The sequence below is a fragment of the Petromyzon marinus genome, chromosome 5 (genome assembly GCF_048934315.1).
Source record: "Petromyzon marinus isolate PM22_M1 ecotype Great Lakes invasive population chromosome 5, UKy_Petmar_22M1.pri1.0, whole genome shotgun sequence".
NCBI lineage: Eukaryota > Metazoa > Chordata > Hyperoartia > Petromyzontiformes > Petromyzontidae > Petromyzon > Petromyzon marinus.
This window is the reverse complement of record NC_133671.1, coordinates 18722623-18736864: the sequence shown is the minus strand read 5'-3', so window position 1 is coordinate 18736864 and position 14242 is coordinate 18722623. Positions and strand designations below refer to the sequence as shown.

Here is a 14242-nt window from a genome sequence, read left to right as displayed (position 1 = left end):
CATCCAGCTGCCTGCAACACCCGTTTATGCATTGGGGCTGCCTATCCAAGCACGATCCAGGCACGGAACCGCTTGGCTTCTGAGATATAACAAAATCTAACAAGACCAGGCGCAATACGGGTGATGTTTTTCAACATTGTGCGACTATTAGGCATGTCAATAAGTTCCCACGCTCGCATATAACAGTAGTGTACAGGAGAATGGAATATTTAATTTATTCAATCATGACCCTTAAATCACGACGATAAATCACAGGGATGGTAAAACTTATATCGTGAACAGCCATAACAGTTTGGTTGTGGTACAAGCGTTCTGAACGTGTTGCGTGCATGGCCATACCTGCTGCATGTGAGAAGGGGGCATACTGAGCAGGCAACCCAGCCCAATCCCCACCAGGATGTCTGTGCAGACAGTTAAGGCTGTAATGAGGTCTCCTGGTGTTCTCCATCTCATCCTATAAACACAAATATCCCCGTATAGCTGTGCAAGACTGCCGAGACAAGTGCTGTTAACGAGCACACCTATTGAGGCTGACACGATGCACAAGAGGTTGGTGTGGATAACACCATGTCCAAGCCACCTTTGACTCCCAAGGGCTGATATTCATGCTGCACCAGGTACTTATTTATGACTGACCATTTCAGGTATAACTGGCCTAATGTTAACTGTGGCTTGGAATTTTGATTTAAAGCTTTCGTGACTGCAAGGATTCATCTTCTTTGGTTCTTTCGGTAAAGTCACGTGACTTTACCGAAAGAACCAAAGAAGATGTGGCTTGGAATTTAACCCATTTACTGGGTTTGTAGCACAGTTTAAGAACCACTGCACCACCACTCAGGCATTTCTCTTATTTACTATCCAGCCACACCTGGCTTTCAATTCTGCATTAAAATTACAACATTCGGTTTTAAAACTACAAGTTCCAAAATTTCCCAGACACACTATGCACAGACTAAAATGCAAGTGTTATTCAGAATGTGGGCACAAATAAATGTTACAAATTTAAGAACATGTGTTTGAGGTTGTTTATTTTATAGCTATATTGATTGGGAAAGAATTTTTTTGTTTTTCTCATTGGAAAGCAAAAATAAAAAGAGTGCTATAAAATCAAATTCTTGTATTCACTTAATCTTAAAAAAAAACAGCTAAATACATGAGCGACCAAGTTTGCCCTTTTATGAAAGGTAATAACTCGGAGCACGTAGCACAAGGCCTGAAAACAAATCACGTGCCCTCGTGCTGTGCTAGAGGAACTTAAAATTTGTGTCATTCAAGTATTTCGAGATAGGGTTGAAAAAAAATTTCCTTTCAAAATAAATTCCTTTCAAATACAAACGAGTTTTGGATGTACGCTTGCCTGCCAATCGGCTGTTTTCACTTCGATGTCTCTCCAAGCCATTCTTTTTCCTGTGTGGCCCTTCCGTCTCACTGACAATAACCCCTTTTCAGGCACAACTTGCACAAAATGAAATACAAATCCTCTAATCATCGCAATCGTGCAGCCTAGTTCAAAGGAACGCAACTCGTAAAACATATCTTGTGGATACGTACCTAGGCTGTGTGGCACAAACTGACAAAAGTGCATAATTTCATTCTAAAATATATTTTAGGTTATGGTCAGCAGCACTGCAGCGATGTATTGGAAAGTATCGAAATTATGTTCTGGGTCATGTATGGGAGTGACGTCTAAGTGAAATCCGTGGTATAATAATGCTCTTGACTATGTCTTTGAGAATGCCTTTTTGAAAACAACTGACACTTCAAACTCATATCGGATAGCCTGTGACATATAAAGCAATTAACGTATATCTGCAACATGAACAGTTAATTGTTATTAGAATCGCGTCTTCCTTTAATTACAAATGACGCGATTGGAGAAAAGGATACTGAAGACGATGCCGCCAAAGCACGCGGAGATGGCCATCCGTGGGTAGCCTTGTCTTGCCATCGTGATATCCGCCACGAAGTCTGCACATGTGCGGGACAGTGTTAGGGGCGTATGGTGCCATATATTTGACCACAAAACAGATTCGATCTTCTGGACAATCAAAAGTGCAGTGTGACGGGTACAAGTGTGGCACCCTTGTGGTGTGTTGTATTTCAAACGCTTGGCCGTGTTTACAGTGTCGGTGTGTCGACCAGGAAAGGTTTATCTATCTGAATTAACATCAATCCCACACCGCACAGAGCTTTGTCAGTCTTGCCTCACTGGCTGGGTGTTTAAAATCATATGGGTTTACCCGAGGTCACCAACTATGCTGCAATATATTTAAATTTGCATGTCTTGTCGACGTCCAGTGCAGGACAGATATATGCATTATTGTGGTGCAGCAGCATGCAGATTTATTGCAGTACGCAGTATAGCGTGGCGCCCCGCGGCATAGCATGGAGTGAGGTGGCGCGGTTGTGTGGTGTGGCATGTGATGCGACGTGGAGAAGTGAAGCGTGGCGTTGTGCGATGCCTGGAGTGGTGCGCGGAGTGGCATGCGCCGTCACGCTGCAGCATAGCATGGAGTGATGTGACACGGTTTTGTGGTGTGGCGGTGGAACGTGATGTAGACGTGGAGAAGCGAAACGTGGCGAGTGAAGTGGCGTGCGCCGTCGCGCGGCGGCAGGGCTGCGACTGTGCGGTGCGTTGTACGCCGCAGCGCCCACCAGGCACGCTGTTCCCCCAGGCGAGCAGCGTGAGACCCAGCACGGTGCTGCTGATGCCGAACACAACGCCGAACGTCTGCAGGAGGTTCACCACTTCGTTGGCAATGGCGTTCATCCAGAGGGCGCTCACCACGAAGCCCAAAACCGCGAATGCCTAGCGGGTCAAGCGCAGAACCGGCACTCAACATGAAGGTTTTGTGTTCCGAGTTATTTGCTATCAAATTTGACACAATGTATGTATGTATGTTGAACTTATTTCGCACCGTACGTAGCCAATCGTGCTAATCGGAGCTGTGGGGATACCATTTCACTATGAAATGGTATTTTCAGGATAGAAAATGCAATGGAAATGCAAACCTTCACGCTGTGGTTTAGGTTTTTTTTGTCTCATTTTGACATCTCATTTGTATTGTTTATTGCATTTCGTTTTGATTGTCTCGTTACGTTTATTCTATTCGTTGAAATGTACAACGCTTTCAAATAATTTCCAAAAACGGTAAACCGATTCGCACGTGGACAGTTCGATGCGTGTACTGTGTGAATAACAACTGACGAGTCAATGCAAGAAAGTCGACACGCCTCCTTTTCCCATGATGCACACATCCCACTGTTTTGTACAGGGTCTTGATGTGCTAGTATTTATAGTACTATATATACACACATTTTAAATGTAATGCTATGTGAAGACCTCGTTAATCGCGATACCTAAACATGGTCTTGGCACTGTTTAACTTCTTCCTTAATGGGCTGCTTCCTGCTCACCAACTAATCTCATGGCCTTCACCTGCCTCTTACCACTTAAGAAGTCCGCTCTCGTCACTGTGCAGACCGATGAGGAACATCCTTCGCACGTTACGAAATATTGCGGTCCCACTGCTCGATGACAGTGCTCGCGCTTGGGCAAGTTGACAAATTACGTAAGTGTGCGCGCAGTGTGAGGCGTTGAGGGGCAACGGACTCACTAGCTGAAAGGCTGGCGGTTGCTCGCTGGTCGTGATGAAGGCTACGACGGCCAGCAGGCAGCCAATAGCCAGTATCAGGCTCCAGAGCGGAAGGGTACCACCCACAGGTAACATGAAGTCTGGACACGGGGACAGAAGCACGGGACACGCATAGCGTTATTTGTTTACGATATGCACAATATCAAGAATATGTTTAGATTATGATAATGTCATGGGACGTCCCTTTGCCAGTACCAAAATATGATAATAGGGTTTTCCCATTTTTTTCTGGCAACAAAACAGGTAATAATAGGGTTGTTCCCCTTTTTTCTGGCAACAAAACTGAAAGCTTTTTACAAGGATTCATGTCTGCATTAACCACAATACCTGCAGTCAAAATGCAAACAAAAAACATACTATGATAATATATGCATTGTCCTTGAAACTGTAAAAAGGTTTCAGTTGTTGCCAGAAAAAAAGGGGAAAAACCCTATTATTACATTTTGGTACTGGCAAAGGATGTCTAATGATGTAGATGCTCACCCCGAGCCCTCATTACTTTGATAGTGCATTGTCTTTGAGCTGTACGCCTTTTGGCGTCATCTGGTCGAGCACCAATTGGGTCGAGGCTCAAAAGAAAGCCGTCCCTTGGTGTGGACCAATCAGTTTCAAGGACAATGCATATTTTATCATAGTATGTTTTTGTTTGCATTTTGACTGCAGGTATTGTGGTTAATGCAGACATGAATCCTTGTAAAAAGGTTTCAGTTTTGTTGCCAGAAAAAGGGGGAAAAACCCTATTATTACATTTTGGTACTGGCAAAGGAGGTCTAATGGAACAAAACAGGTGTTAAGATGTTGGTTGGTGTGGACCAGTCAGTTTCAAGGACAATGCATATGTTATCAGCGTTTTTTGTTTGCATTCTGACCACAATCATTGTGGTTAATGCAGACGTGATTCCTTGTAAAAGGATTCAGTTTGGTGTTTTAACATCTTAACGCAGCTGTTTTGTTGCCAGAAAAAAGGGGAAAACTCTCTTATCATGATGATAATGGTGAGGGAGCAGCATTAGGTGAGAACTTGGCCTCAGATTTATGTTTTGGAGCTGCTAGAACAGGTGATAATAAAATCCAACTCGGTACTTGAGGACACTATAGAAAGCATGCAGCTCCTGTGATGGTGATACAGTGAGGGAAAAAAGTATTTGTTCCCCTGCTGATTTTGTACGTTTACCCACTGACAAAGAAATGATAAGTCTATAATTTTTATGGTGGTTTATTTGAACAGTGAGATACAGAATAACAAAAAAATCCAGAAAAACGCATGTCAAAAATGTTATAAATTGATTTGCATTTTAATGAGGGAAATAAGTATTTGACCCCCTCTCAATCAGAAAGATTTCTGGCTCCCAGGTGTCTTTTATACAGGTAACGAGCTGAGATTAGGAGTACACTCTTAAAGGGAGTGCTCCTAATCTCAGCTTGTTACCTGTATAAAAGGCACCTGTCCACAGAAGCAATCAATCAGATTCCAAACTCTCCACCATGGTCAAGACCAAAGAGCTCTCCAAGGATGTCAGGGACAAGATTTTAGACCTACACAAGGCTGGAATGGGCTACAAGACCATTGCCAAGCAGCTTGGTAAGAAGGTGACAACAGTTGGTGCGATTATTCGCAAATGGAAGAAACACAAAAGAACTGTCAATCTCCCTCGGCCTGGGACTCCATGCAAGATCTCACCTCGTGGAGTTGCAATGATCATGAGAACGGTGAGGAATCAGCCCAGAACTACACGGGAGGATCTTGTCAATGATCTCAAGGCAGCTGGGACCATAGAAACCAAGAAAACAATTGGTAACACACTACGCCGTGAAGGACTGAAATCCTGCAGCAGCCGCAAGGTCCCCCTGCTCAAGAAAGCACATATACATGCCCATCTAAAGTTTGCCAATGAACATCTGAATGATACAGAGGACAACTGGGTGAAAGTGTTGTGGTCAGATGAGACTAAAATGGAGGTCTTTGGCATCAACTCAACTCGCCGTGTTTGGAGGAGGAGGAATGCTGCCTATGACCCCAATAAACACCATCCCCACCGTCAAACATGGAGGTGGAAACATTATGCTTTGGGGGTGTTTTTCTGCTAAGGGGACAGGACAACTTCACCGCATCAAAGGGACGATGGACGGGGCCATGTACCGTCAAATCTTGGGTAAGAACCTCCCCTCAGCCAGGGCATTGATAATGGGTCGTGGATGGGTATTCCAGCATGACAATGACCCAAAACACACGGCCAAGGCAACAAAAGTAGTGGCTCAAGAAGAAGCACATTAAGATCTTGGAGTGGCCTAGCCAGTCTCCAGACCTTAATCCCATAGAAAATCTGTGGAGGGAGCTGAAGGTTTGAGTTGCCAAACGTCAGCCTCAAAACCTTAATGACTTAGAGAAGATCTGTAAAGAGGAGTGGGACAAAATACCTCCTGAGATGTGTGCAAACCTGGTGGCCAACTACAAGAAACGTCTGACCTCTGTGATTGCCAACAAGAGTTTTGCCAACAAGTGCTAAGTCATGTTTTGCAGAGGGGTCAAATACTTATTTCCCTCATAAAAATGCAAATCAATTTATAACATTTTTGACATGCGTTTTTCTGGATTTTTGTTGTTGTTATTCTGTCTCTCACTGTTCAAATAAACCTACCATTAAAATTATAGACTGATCATTTCTTTGTCAGTGGGCAAACGTACAAAATCAGCAGGGGATCAAATACTTGTTTCCCTCACTGTACAGGTACATATCTAGGCTGTGTGTTGCAGGATGTCCAACACCAGTTTGAAGCCTCATTAATGATTTTTTCAAAAGATCACGATTGAGCACTACCATTACACTCGTGATATTACTGCATTGACGTATTAAAGCGCACAGGAGTCATGTCATCGTGGCATCGCGATAATGCTATGAGATTAGCATTCATAACATAAGTCAAAACAACGTTTTGGTTTCAATGTTTAAATCTAGATTTAAAACGAATTTCTTTTGAACTGATTTTTGTGTAAATGTGTTGTCCTTCCCCCCACACCTCCGATAAGCACGGCTGGCTATGTATGATGCGAAAGAAGTTCAACATACATACAAATGATCCAACTCATGTGCAGAACCAGACTTTAATGCGATGGATTTTTTGTTGTTGTTCAGTCCTTTGTGAAAATGCTGAAAACCTATCAACTCTGTACACCTGAGAACACGATTTAATCACAGGTGGGGGGGGGGGGGGGGGCTGAAACCCGCTTTCAAACCCAGGATGTCAGCAACGCCCGGGCCCAGTGTCATGACCTCCAAGTCACCCGGGCTACCTCGCTGAAAAACATTCGACGAGACGAGGGCAAGCGTTTGGCTCGGCATTTTAGCGCCTTGCACAGTCGCGGGGGGGGGGGGGATCTCGAGTCGACTTACAGAGCCCCCCGTTCAGGGAGTAGAGAGCGGCCAGAGGCCCCGTCATCAGCTGCAGGCAGTTGAGTGGGCGATTCCACTTGCGGTCCTCGTGCATCACGTTCATCACGGGCACCGTAAGAATCAGCAGCAGCTCCACTGGCAGCTGCGGGGGGAAAAGAGACCGTGAGAACTTGTTGCGGAGGGAATAGAGACGGAGATAACTTGTAACAGCAGCAGCAGCAGCGTTAACGAAATTAGTATCGCATGGGAGAGTGATGGCGCGGTGGAATTGGCCCAAACATCCTACTGCGCAGGACCTCCTGAAAATCGGATGAGACTAAGGCTTTCCTGGGTAAGACAGAGGGCACTATTGTGGTGGGGTAAAGTACGAGTACTACTCCCATCTTTTCCAAGACGTATGGCCAGTGTAGAAGAATAGGCCAAAAACACTGGGTGCGAGACCCTTCCGCAAATCTTGATGTGAGCAAGCAATTGCTGGGCCGCACCTTTACCATTAGTTTAACACGTAGGCTTTTGCGATCGTTTTCCATAATAAAGGTTTTTTGGATTAGATTGCGTAAAAATATAAATGTGTCGTTAACCAACCACCACCCGACGCAGCCAATTAGTAAGTTTGTCATGTAAACAAAACTTGCTAATTAGTTACTACTTCAGCACACCCGTGTGTTGAAGATTAAACCCACAACCAGCTGATGAAGCTGGTTATAATCACCAGCGAAACGTCGGACTCAAATTGTAAATGTTGTGGCTTTTTCTCTCCAACACACCAGTGTGCTAAAGAAGTAACTAATTGGCACATTTTGTGACAAACCTAAAAAATTGTCTGTATCGAGTGGTGGCGGCGGCTTAACAACACATTTATATTTTACGCAACCGAACCCAAACAAATGCTTACTACCCTCTCCTATTATTCGGTTACGTGCATGGGTAAGCGGCCGAGCGTCGAAACGGTGAGCGGTAACGCTCAGGGAATGTCTCCCAGCCTCACCACGACGACCTTGAGTAACCTCCAGATGTATCCTCGCCGCCTCCACTCCGCGGGGTCGAGCGGCGACAAAGAAAGCAGGAAGCGGTAGAGCTTCCCTCCGCAGGCCAGCGTGGGGCCCGATGGCACACCCAGCAGTGGCAGGCTCTCGCTCAGGTCCCCCACCACTGCGACGGGTTCAGGGTTCAACTCCGGGTTAGCAATGTCACGGTCGGTCAAAACGTTTCTCTTTATTCTACTTCCCTCCCATGGGCTCGTCTATTTTGCCAAATATTTATAACCCCTTTTCGGTTCAATAATACCGATGCAAACTTTAATAGTGCTATCTGTTGCTGGCTGCTTGGCACCTGTGCTCAGCAACCATAAATTAGATTAATAGCAGTATTGGAACTTTTTCATCATGAGCAGCAGACACTCTCTGTCCACGGATGGATAAAAGCCTCCCCAGGTCGTCGGCATCCCTCATAGTAAAACAGTTTTTATTCTGAGTTGATCACTCAATCTCCGTGGAAGTCGCCCTCTCAGGCATGTGTCATTCCTTTGGTTGCCATTCCTTCCTCGGGAGTCTCGTTAATCTGCTATCACTCCTCCAAGCAACTGTGTCCTGCACAAACCCACACACGTGTTCCTCTTTTTGTCAAGGCCAAGTAACCCCAAGGAAAAGCTGAGGTTTGCCGGGTGTTATAAATATCAAAGAAATGCATTTTGTGCGATAGCGGAAGGTGATGCAATGAATGACTGAAGCAATAACAGATGTGTTTGTTCACTATACAAGATTTGATTAGTGCATGTTCGAATTGTTTTTTTACGCAGTAGGTTCATAGACACCGTGCAGGGTCATGGAGACCACAGAGTCTGTATCACAATGGTACAAATAATCGACTCTTTGAGATTTGATCGCGACTGAATGATGTCAATTAGACTAGTATATTGTATGAGATCGTTAAAAAAATCTCGTGATGTTTTGGCCAATGTACTTTGGTCCTGTCCCATGCTTCTTTGCAATGTCCTTTTTATTTAAGGGGATGATGGCTCATTGTTGACGTGTTCTATGTTTGGACCGGGCAGTGCATCGGCAAACCTTGCTGAATGCTGGCGACACGCCGCCGAGGTTCGTCGTAATCATCGTCGCTGAGGTCAACTAAAGCGGAGGAAAAACATTGCATCGCATCATTACCATCCTTTTGTCAATACACTGCTGAATGAAAGCCTGTCAGTGCTCATAGGGGTCATCGAGCCATACTTCACCACACGAGTCGGTGTGCGATGGTTAAACCTGGGTTGGAAAGAAGTGGAATCGTAGAAGTACAATACAATATTGGATTTTTCTGCACCGCCCTTGACTGCCCACCACTTGGCGCTGCAGCCTGTTTTACATCGTGCTCACCCATCCATGCGTTATCCAGTTTAAATATGCTTAGGTTCTAAGGTTTGACAATCGGGTACATTTTGGGTGATTTGGTCATCGGCCATATTCACCTCGTAATACACCTTTGCTAGAATAATCGTGCAAAACGGACAGTTTTTGGGTGTGTTGCATGAGGAGGAAAACCTATTTGTTTAATTTGCCCCACGCAAATCGATGTCATATGGAGCTGTTCCCTCAGTTGAGGGGGGGGGGCAGCCACTGGTGGGTGTCATGGTTGTCCAAAACCCCCAATATTTTTTTAGACATGACTTGCAGATGCAACATTGTAACAAAAAATTATTTAGTATTTTTGGAGTCTGCGTTTTTCTCCCTTTCAATAAGGTGACGTAAATGCTGATGATGCTACACCTTTAAACAGTACACTCGGTACTCATTCAGTATTAGCCAGTAGTTTTGTAGAATTTTGTATAGTTTTAATCTAAGCAGAACTCTTATCTGTGACTAACGGGGCAGGTGGGGCAGAGGCAAACGTCATGATCTGTAATCTGACTAATAATGGGACTGGAACCGTTCACTTTAGTGAAGGACGCTCCTCAACTTCTAGAGTGTGGCTGCACCCGTCCTCCCCCGCCCCCTCCGGTGTGCTGCGTGTGGGCGGTGTGCTGCGTGTGGGCGGTGTGCTGCGTGTGGGCGGTGTGCTGCGTGCGGGCGGCGCACATACCAGGCCCCTCGTAATCGGGCAGCGTGCCTTGCGAGAACCACGTGGCTTTCTGCCGCTTGTAAATCCAGCTGCCAATGAGCACCGTCGCGACGTAGCCTCCGTACAGGCCCAGGTACCCTTGTGACGTCGCACAAAGACAACCAAGAACCAACCGATTAGCATGGTTGGCTATGTACGGTGTGAATGAAATTCAACATACATGTGATCAACCCACAAACAAGAAGTCTTAAAGGTCGCTGTGATTACAAAAACAAAAGGCTTGCTTATGGCGGAAATAATCCTGGCACAGGTTTTTTTTTTACAAGGGATGCGGAGTTCACCACATTAATAGAGCTGTTGTATTTAGCCAGCTTAAGTGTGCCTATTACTGGGTTTCCATTGACAAGTATATGAAATAACGCAACTTATTTGAATCTAAATATCCGTGATTTATTTGAAAACGTTTACTCGGTTACCATTTTCTGAAACGGAACTGTTTATTTTCAGTGTCTGCTATTGGCGTCGTGTGCTGTGATATAAGCATGTTTTTTGTTACAGTACACATTTACTTGACATGAAGGACCCACACACATCTTTGTCCGGTTTGACAAATAGGATACATGTTGAACCGTCCTATTGACTTGAGTAAACAGCACTTATTCAAATGAAAAAGTGAATTGGAAACCTGCTATGTTGCATACGCGTGGGACGGAAATCGCTATATTGCCATTCTTGCGTTTGCTACGATGCAATTTGGATTGATACAGTGTCGCGTCTAAATGTCATGCTGGAAAGAAACGGAGCACAGAAAGCGGGGGGGGGGGTGGAGTTCCGGGATATGGGGGCAGCAGAGCAGAACGGGCAACGTACCGATTGACTCGCCCATGTTGATGTGACCCCGGTAGAGCACGAAGAACGTCCAGAACACCGCGACCAGGTAGAAGACAAGGTCACGCAGGAACGGGCGCGATGGGATGAAGAAGTGGTCAACCCAGGCCACGCTGCCGGCGACGATTGTCGTCACAAAGATCCCCGCGCCTGGGCACGTGACAACGGGGTCATGCACGGGGTCACACACGGTGGGGGGGGGGGGGGCAAGCAAGAAGTCGCAGGGCGTTCGACAATCAAATGTGTGCATGAGGACTCTGACCCCGTCACGTGAAACCGCTCGTTCTGTGCCACCGAGCACGAGGATTAATGTTTCATCTCTTCTGAGATCAAATAACGTTTTTAGTGGCACGAATTGCACTAATTGTTTAGAAATTATGAATGCAAGGACTTTGAACATTATCTTCTGTCTTATAGTATTTTATTGAGAACAACTACTACTATTTTAAACTGAAAGCCACATGATTGCCGCATTTTTCGTACAACACCGGCTTGTTGTTTCCTTTTGCTTGATCATTCGACCGTACGCTGCAATTTTTTCATGCGCAATGTTTTGCATTGTTTTTTTGTGAGCTGTCTTATTTTTTAAGAGGCTGTTGGTCTGTGGTGGGCTCTCACCTGGTTTTTAGAAACATGACTACTATTCCTGATGCCACTACGATTTCTGAGCACACGTTGGCGAAGAGACACAGGCGACGATTTCTGAGCACACATTGGCGAAGAGACACAGGTGACGATTTCCGAGCACACGTTGGCGAAGAGACACAGGCGACGATTTCCGAGCACACGTTGGCGAAGAGACACAGGCGGCGCAGCCCGAGAAGACGCTGGCCTCGCGTTTTCACGGTTGTCCACAAATCACAGACGCACGTACCGAGCAGGGCCCCGATAGCCAGGCCACCCGTGCGGGGGTCGGAGAAGGCGGCCACGGCGCTGAAGACATCCGGGGCGCCATTGCCAAATGCCAGCAGCGTCACGCCGTGCACCGAGAGGGCTGTCAAGGAACACTTCGATTGTCGCGCGCGGCACACGCAAGCCCACGGACTGAGACCAAGCGGCACCTTATGTAACAAACCACCGTTTTCTCAAAAACCTGATCTAGCACACGCATATCATTAAAATTATGCCAGCAGATACTTATTCTTGAAAGCTTAAGACAGTGATAAAGAGAACCGACAAATTAGTCCAGGGTAAATTTATCGCAAATTACCCACAAGTTTGAACTGCGATTTAAACAATGGAGATGGTATGTATGTTTTTGAAACGCTGTCGTTTCATCGAATGTGTTTCAAATTAATTTAGCTACCAAGACACTGCTAATTATTTTGTTTGAAAGGAAAAGGTTAGGGTGCAAGTTTCTTTTTATGTTCTAGAATCCATTTCAGTATTGCAGTAAGACCTTTAATTTTCTTCAGAGCTTAGAAGAAACCAAACTAGCAAGACAAATTCTATTCAAAAGACAGGAATGTTGCATTGTTCCACTGGACATTGATGTTCCAGGACCACAATTAAGAAATTAATTGAGACTAAACAACTTGGTGTCCCTGGTATGGAGACGAAAAGATAGCATCAGCCATGCAGACATGTCCCCCCAGATCGGAATGAATCCAATTCAAAAGCGCAATTCAGCTGAATTGGTTAATTCCCAGCCTGAACTTCTGCCAACTTCCCTTGCAACAACAACGGCATGGGGTGGCAAGGGGGGTAGACTGATGCTTGCTGGGTGGGCGAGGGAAGATAAAACAGCCGTTAGAATTTTAACTTGCGAAACTGATGTGTGGGGACTCCCATCACGTGTTTATTCACAAACAAGCCTGACACAACAGGGCGCCTGTAAAGGAATGTGGACTGCCCGTCAAATCCGGACTAAAGGAGAAATGAACGTGGACGCTCCCAACCGTCGGCATGGATTCACTGTACACGCTGTTGCTTTTAATCTCCTGGCCAGAGTCGCATTCCCACTGTGATATTCGTGGTCAGTGATTTACAAAAAGGGGTTTTATGGCTTTTAGTTTTTGCACTGGGGTATTGTCCCCTCCACCCCCTCCCCCCCACTACGGAGAGGGCCCGCAGGCCGTTACCGCTTGCGCGCGTCTCCAGTTTACCAGCGGCAGATTCCCTATCGGAGACCTATGTGGAAATACACCCAGCCCCATGCCAAATAAAGCCAAAGGCCCTGCCGCTCGCCGATATTAACGCGCACACTCGCAGGAAAAAGGATATTGCCACGTTGTGGCTGAGATGCAATGAGTGCGAGATGGACTCCAGGGCCGGGCAGAAGCTGCAGGAGAGAGATGCACGTCGATTTTAAAATAAATTTTTAGGAAAAGCAACGCAGCGTTAATTTGAATTGTACTCTCGAATATGAATGAGTTGTTGATTGAAACGTTTACGAATGAAACTTTGCCTTGTACCAAGTCGCCCTGGACACACCAAATCTCATCGGATCCCGGAAGCAGAGTTGAGTCTGCATAGTACTTGGATGAGAGGCTGCCTGGGAATACCAGATTTAGGCTGAGAGGTAACCAGATGTTGCCACAGCAATGCTTTCTTGCATCTATCTGTGCAAAGCTTTGAGTGTTTTCCCCTTGTATAAATGGGTTTCTTCCTACATCGGCCAAACATCCTAATGCAGGACTCTCTTCAGTCTCCGCTTATCCTGTTTAAACATTGGGCATAATAATTATATATATATATTTTTATCAGGTCGATTCGAACTTTGCAAGGGAGACTGAGGAGCTAGCTGATTCACGGCATGCCCACGTATGCACTGTATGTAGAACTTCTTTCGCACCCAACGTAGCCAACCGTGCTAATCGGAGGTGCAAGGACAACAAACTAATCAATGTTGACTTAATGGGATAAGCAAGCCTGCTAATGAACAGTCAGATGGGTAGGGTTAATGAACCCTGGCCTCTGATGAGACAGAGTTCAAACAAATCCAGAACTTGGTTGTATTGAATCAATGCTGCTGAAATTGTGCACTCCCAGAAGGCCGATTGGGTGTAAAAAAAAAAATTATGTGTGGAGAGGGATATGTGAAGGAGACATTGTTAGCTCATTTTTATTTTTTAGATTCCACCCACAACAAGTGATATCCGAATCAGTCCTGGGGTCCCTCCTTCACCAAACCGCAATGACCAGCATAGCGAAGTATGGTCAATTAACCCCCACGAACCACATGCCGTGGAGAGGCCTTCATCCAGCAGTAGATTAACAAAAGGCTACACAATACACACAAGGTGATTTCTA

General features: G+C 45.6%; 1 protein-coding gene across 1 annotated transcript in view; it reads right to left on the bottom strand.

The window, feature by feature from the left end:
- SLC8B1 (solute carrier family 8 member B1) overlaps positions 1-14242 on the bottom strand; it is a 28735-nt gene that overhangs the window by 2620 nt on the left and 11873 nt on the right. The window contains exons 4-14 of the mRNA XM_032947238.2: positions 13214-13271; positions 11865-11970; positions 10973-11140; positions 10124-10240; positions 9115-9174; positions 8037-8200; positions 7049-7190; positions 3618-3736; positions 2656-2809; positions 1888-1968; positions 340-401 (exon numbers count right to left, since the gene is read on the bottom strand). Coding sequence (XP_032803129.2) covers positions 340-401; positions 1888-1968; positions 2656-2809; positions 3618-3736; positions 7049-7190; positions 8037-8200; positions 9115-9174; positions 10124-10240; positions 10973-11140; positions 11865-11970; positions 13214-13271 — 1231 coding nt within the window. The remainder of the gene's footprint in view (positions 1-339; positions 402-1887; positions 1969-2655; positions 2810-3617; positions 3737-7048; positions 7191-8036; positions 8201-9114; positions 9175-10123; positions 10241-10972; positions 11141-11864; positions 11971-13213; positions 13272-14242) is intronic.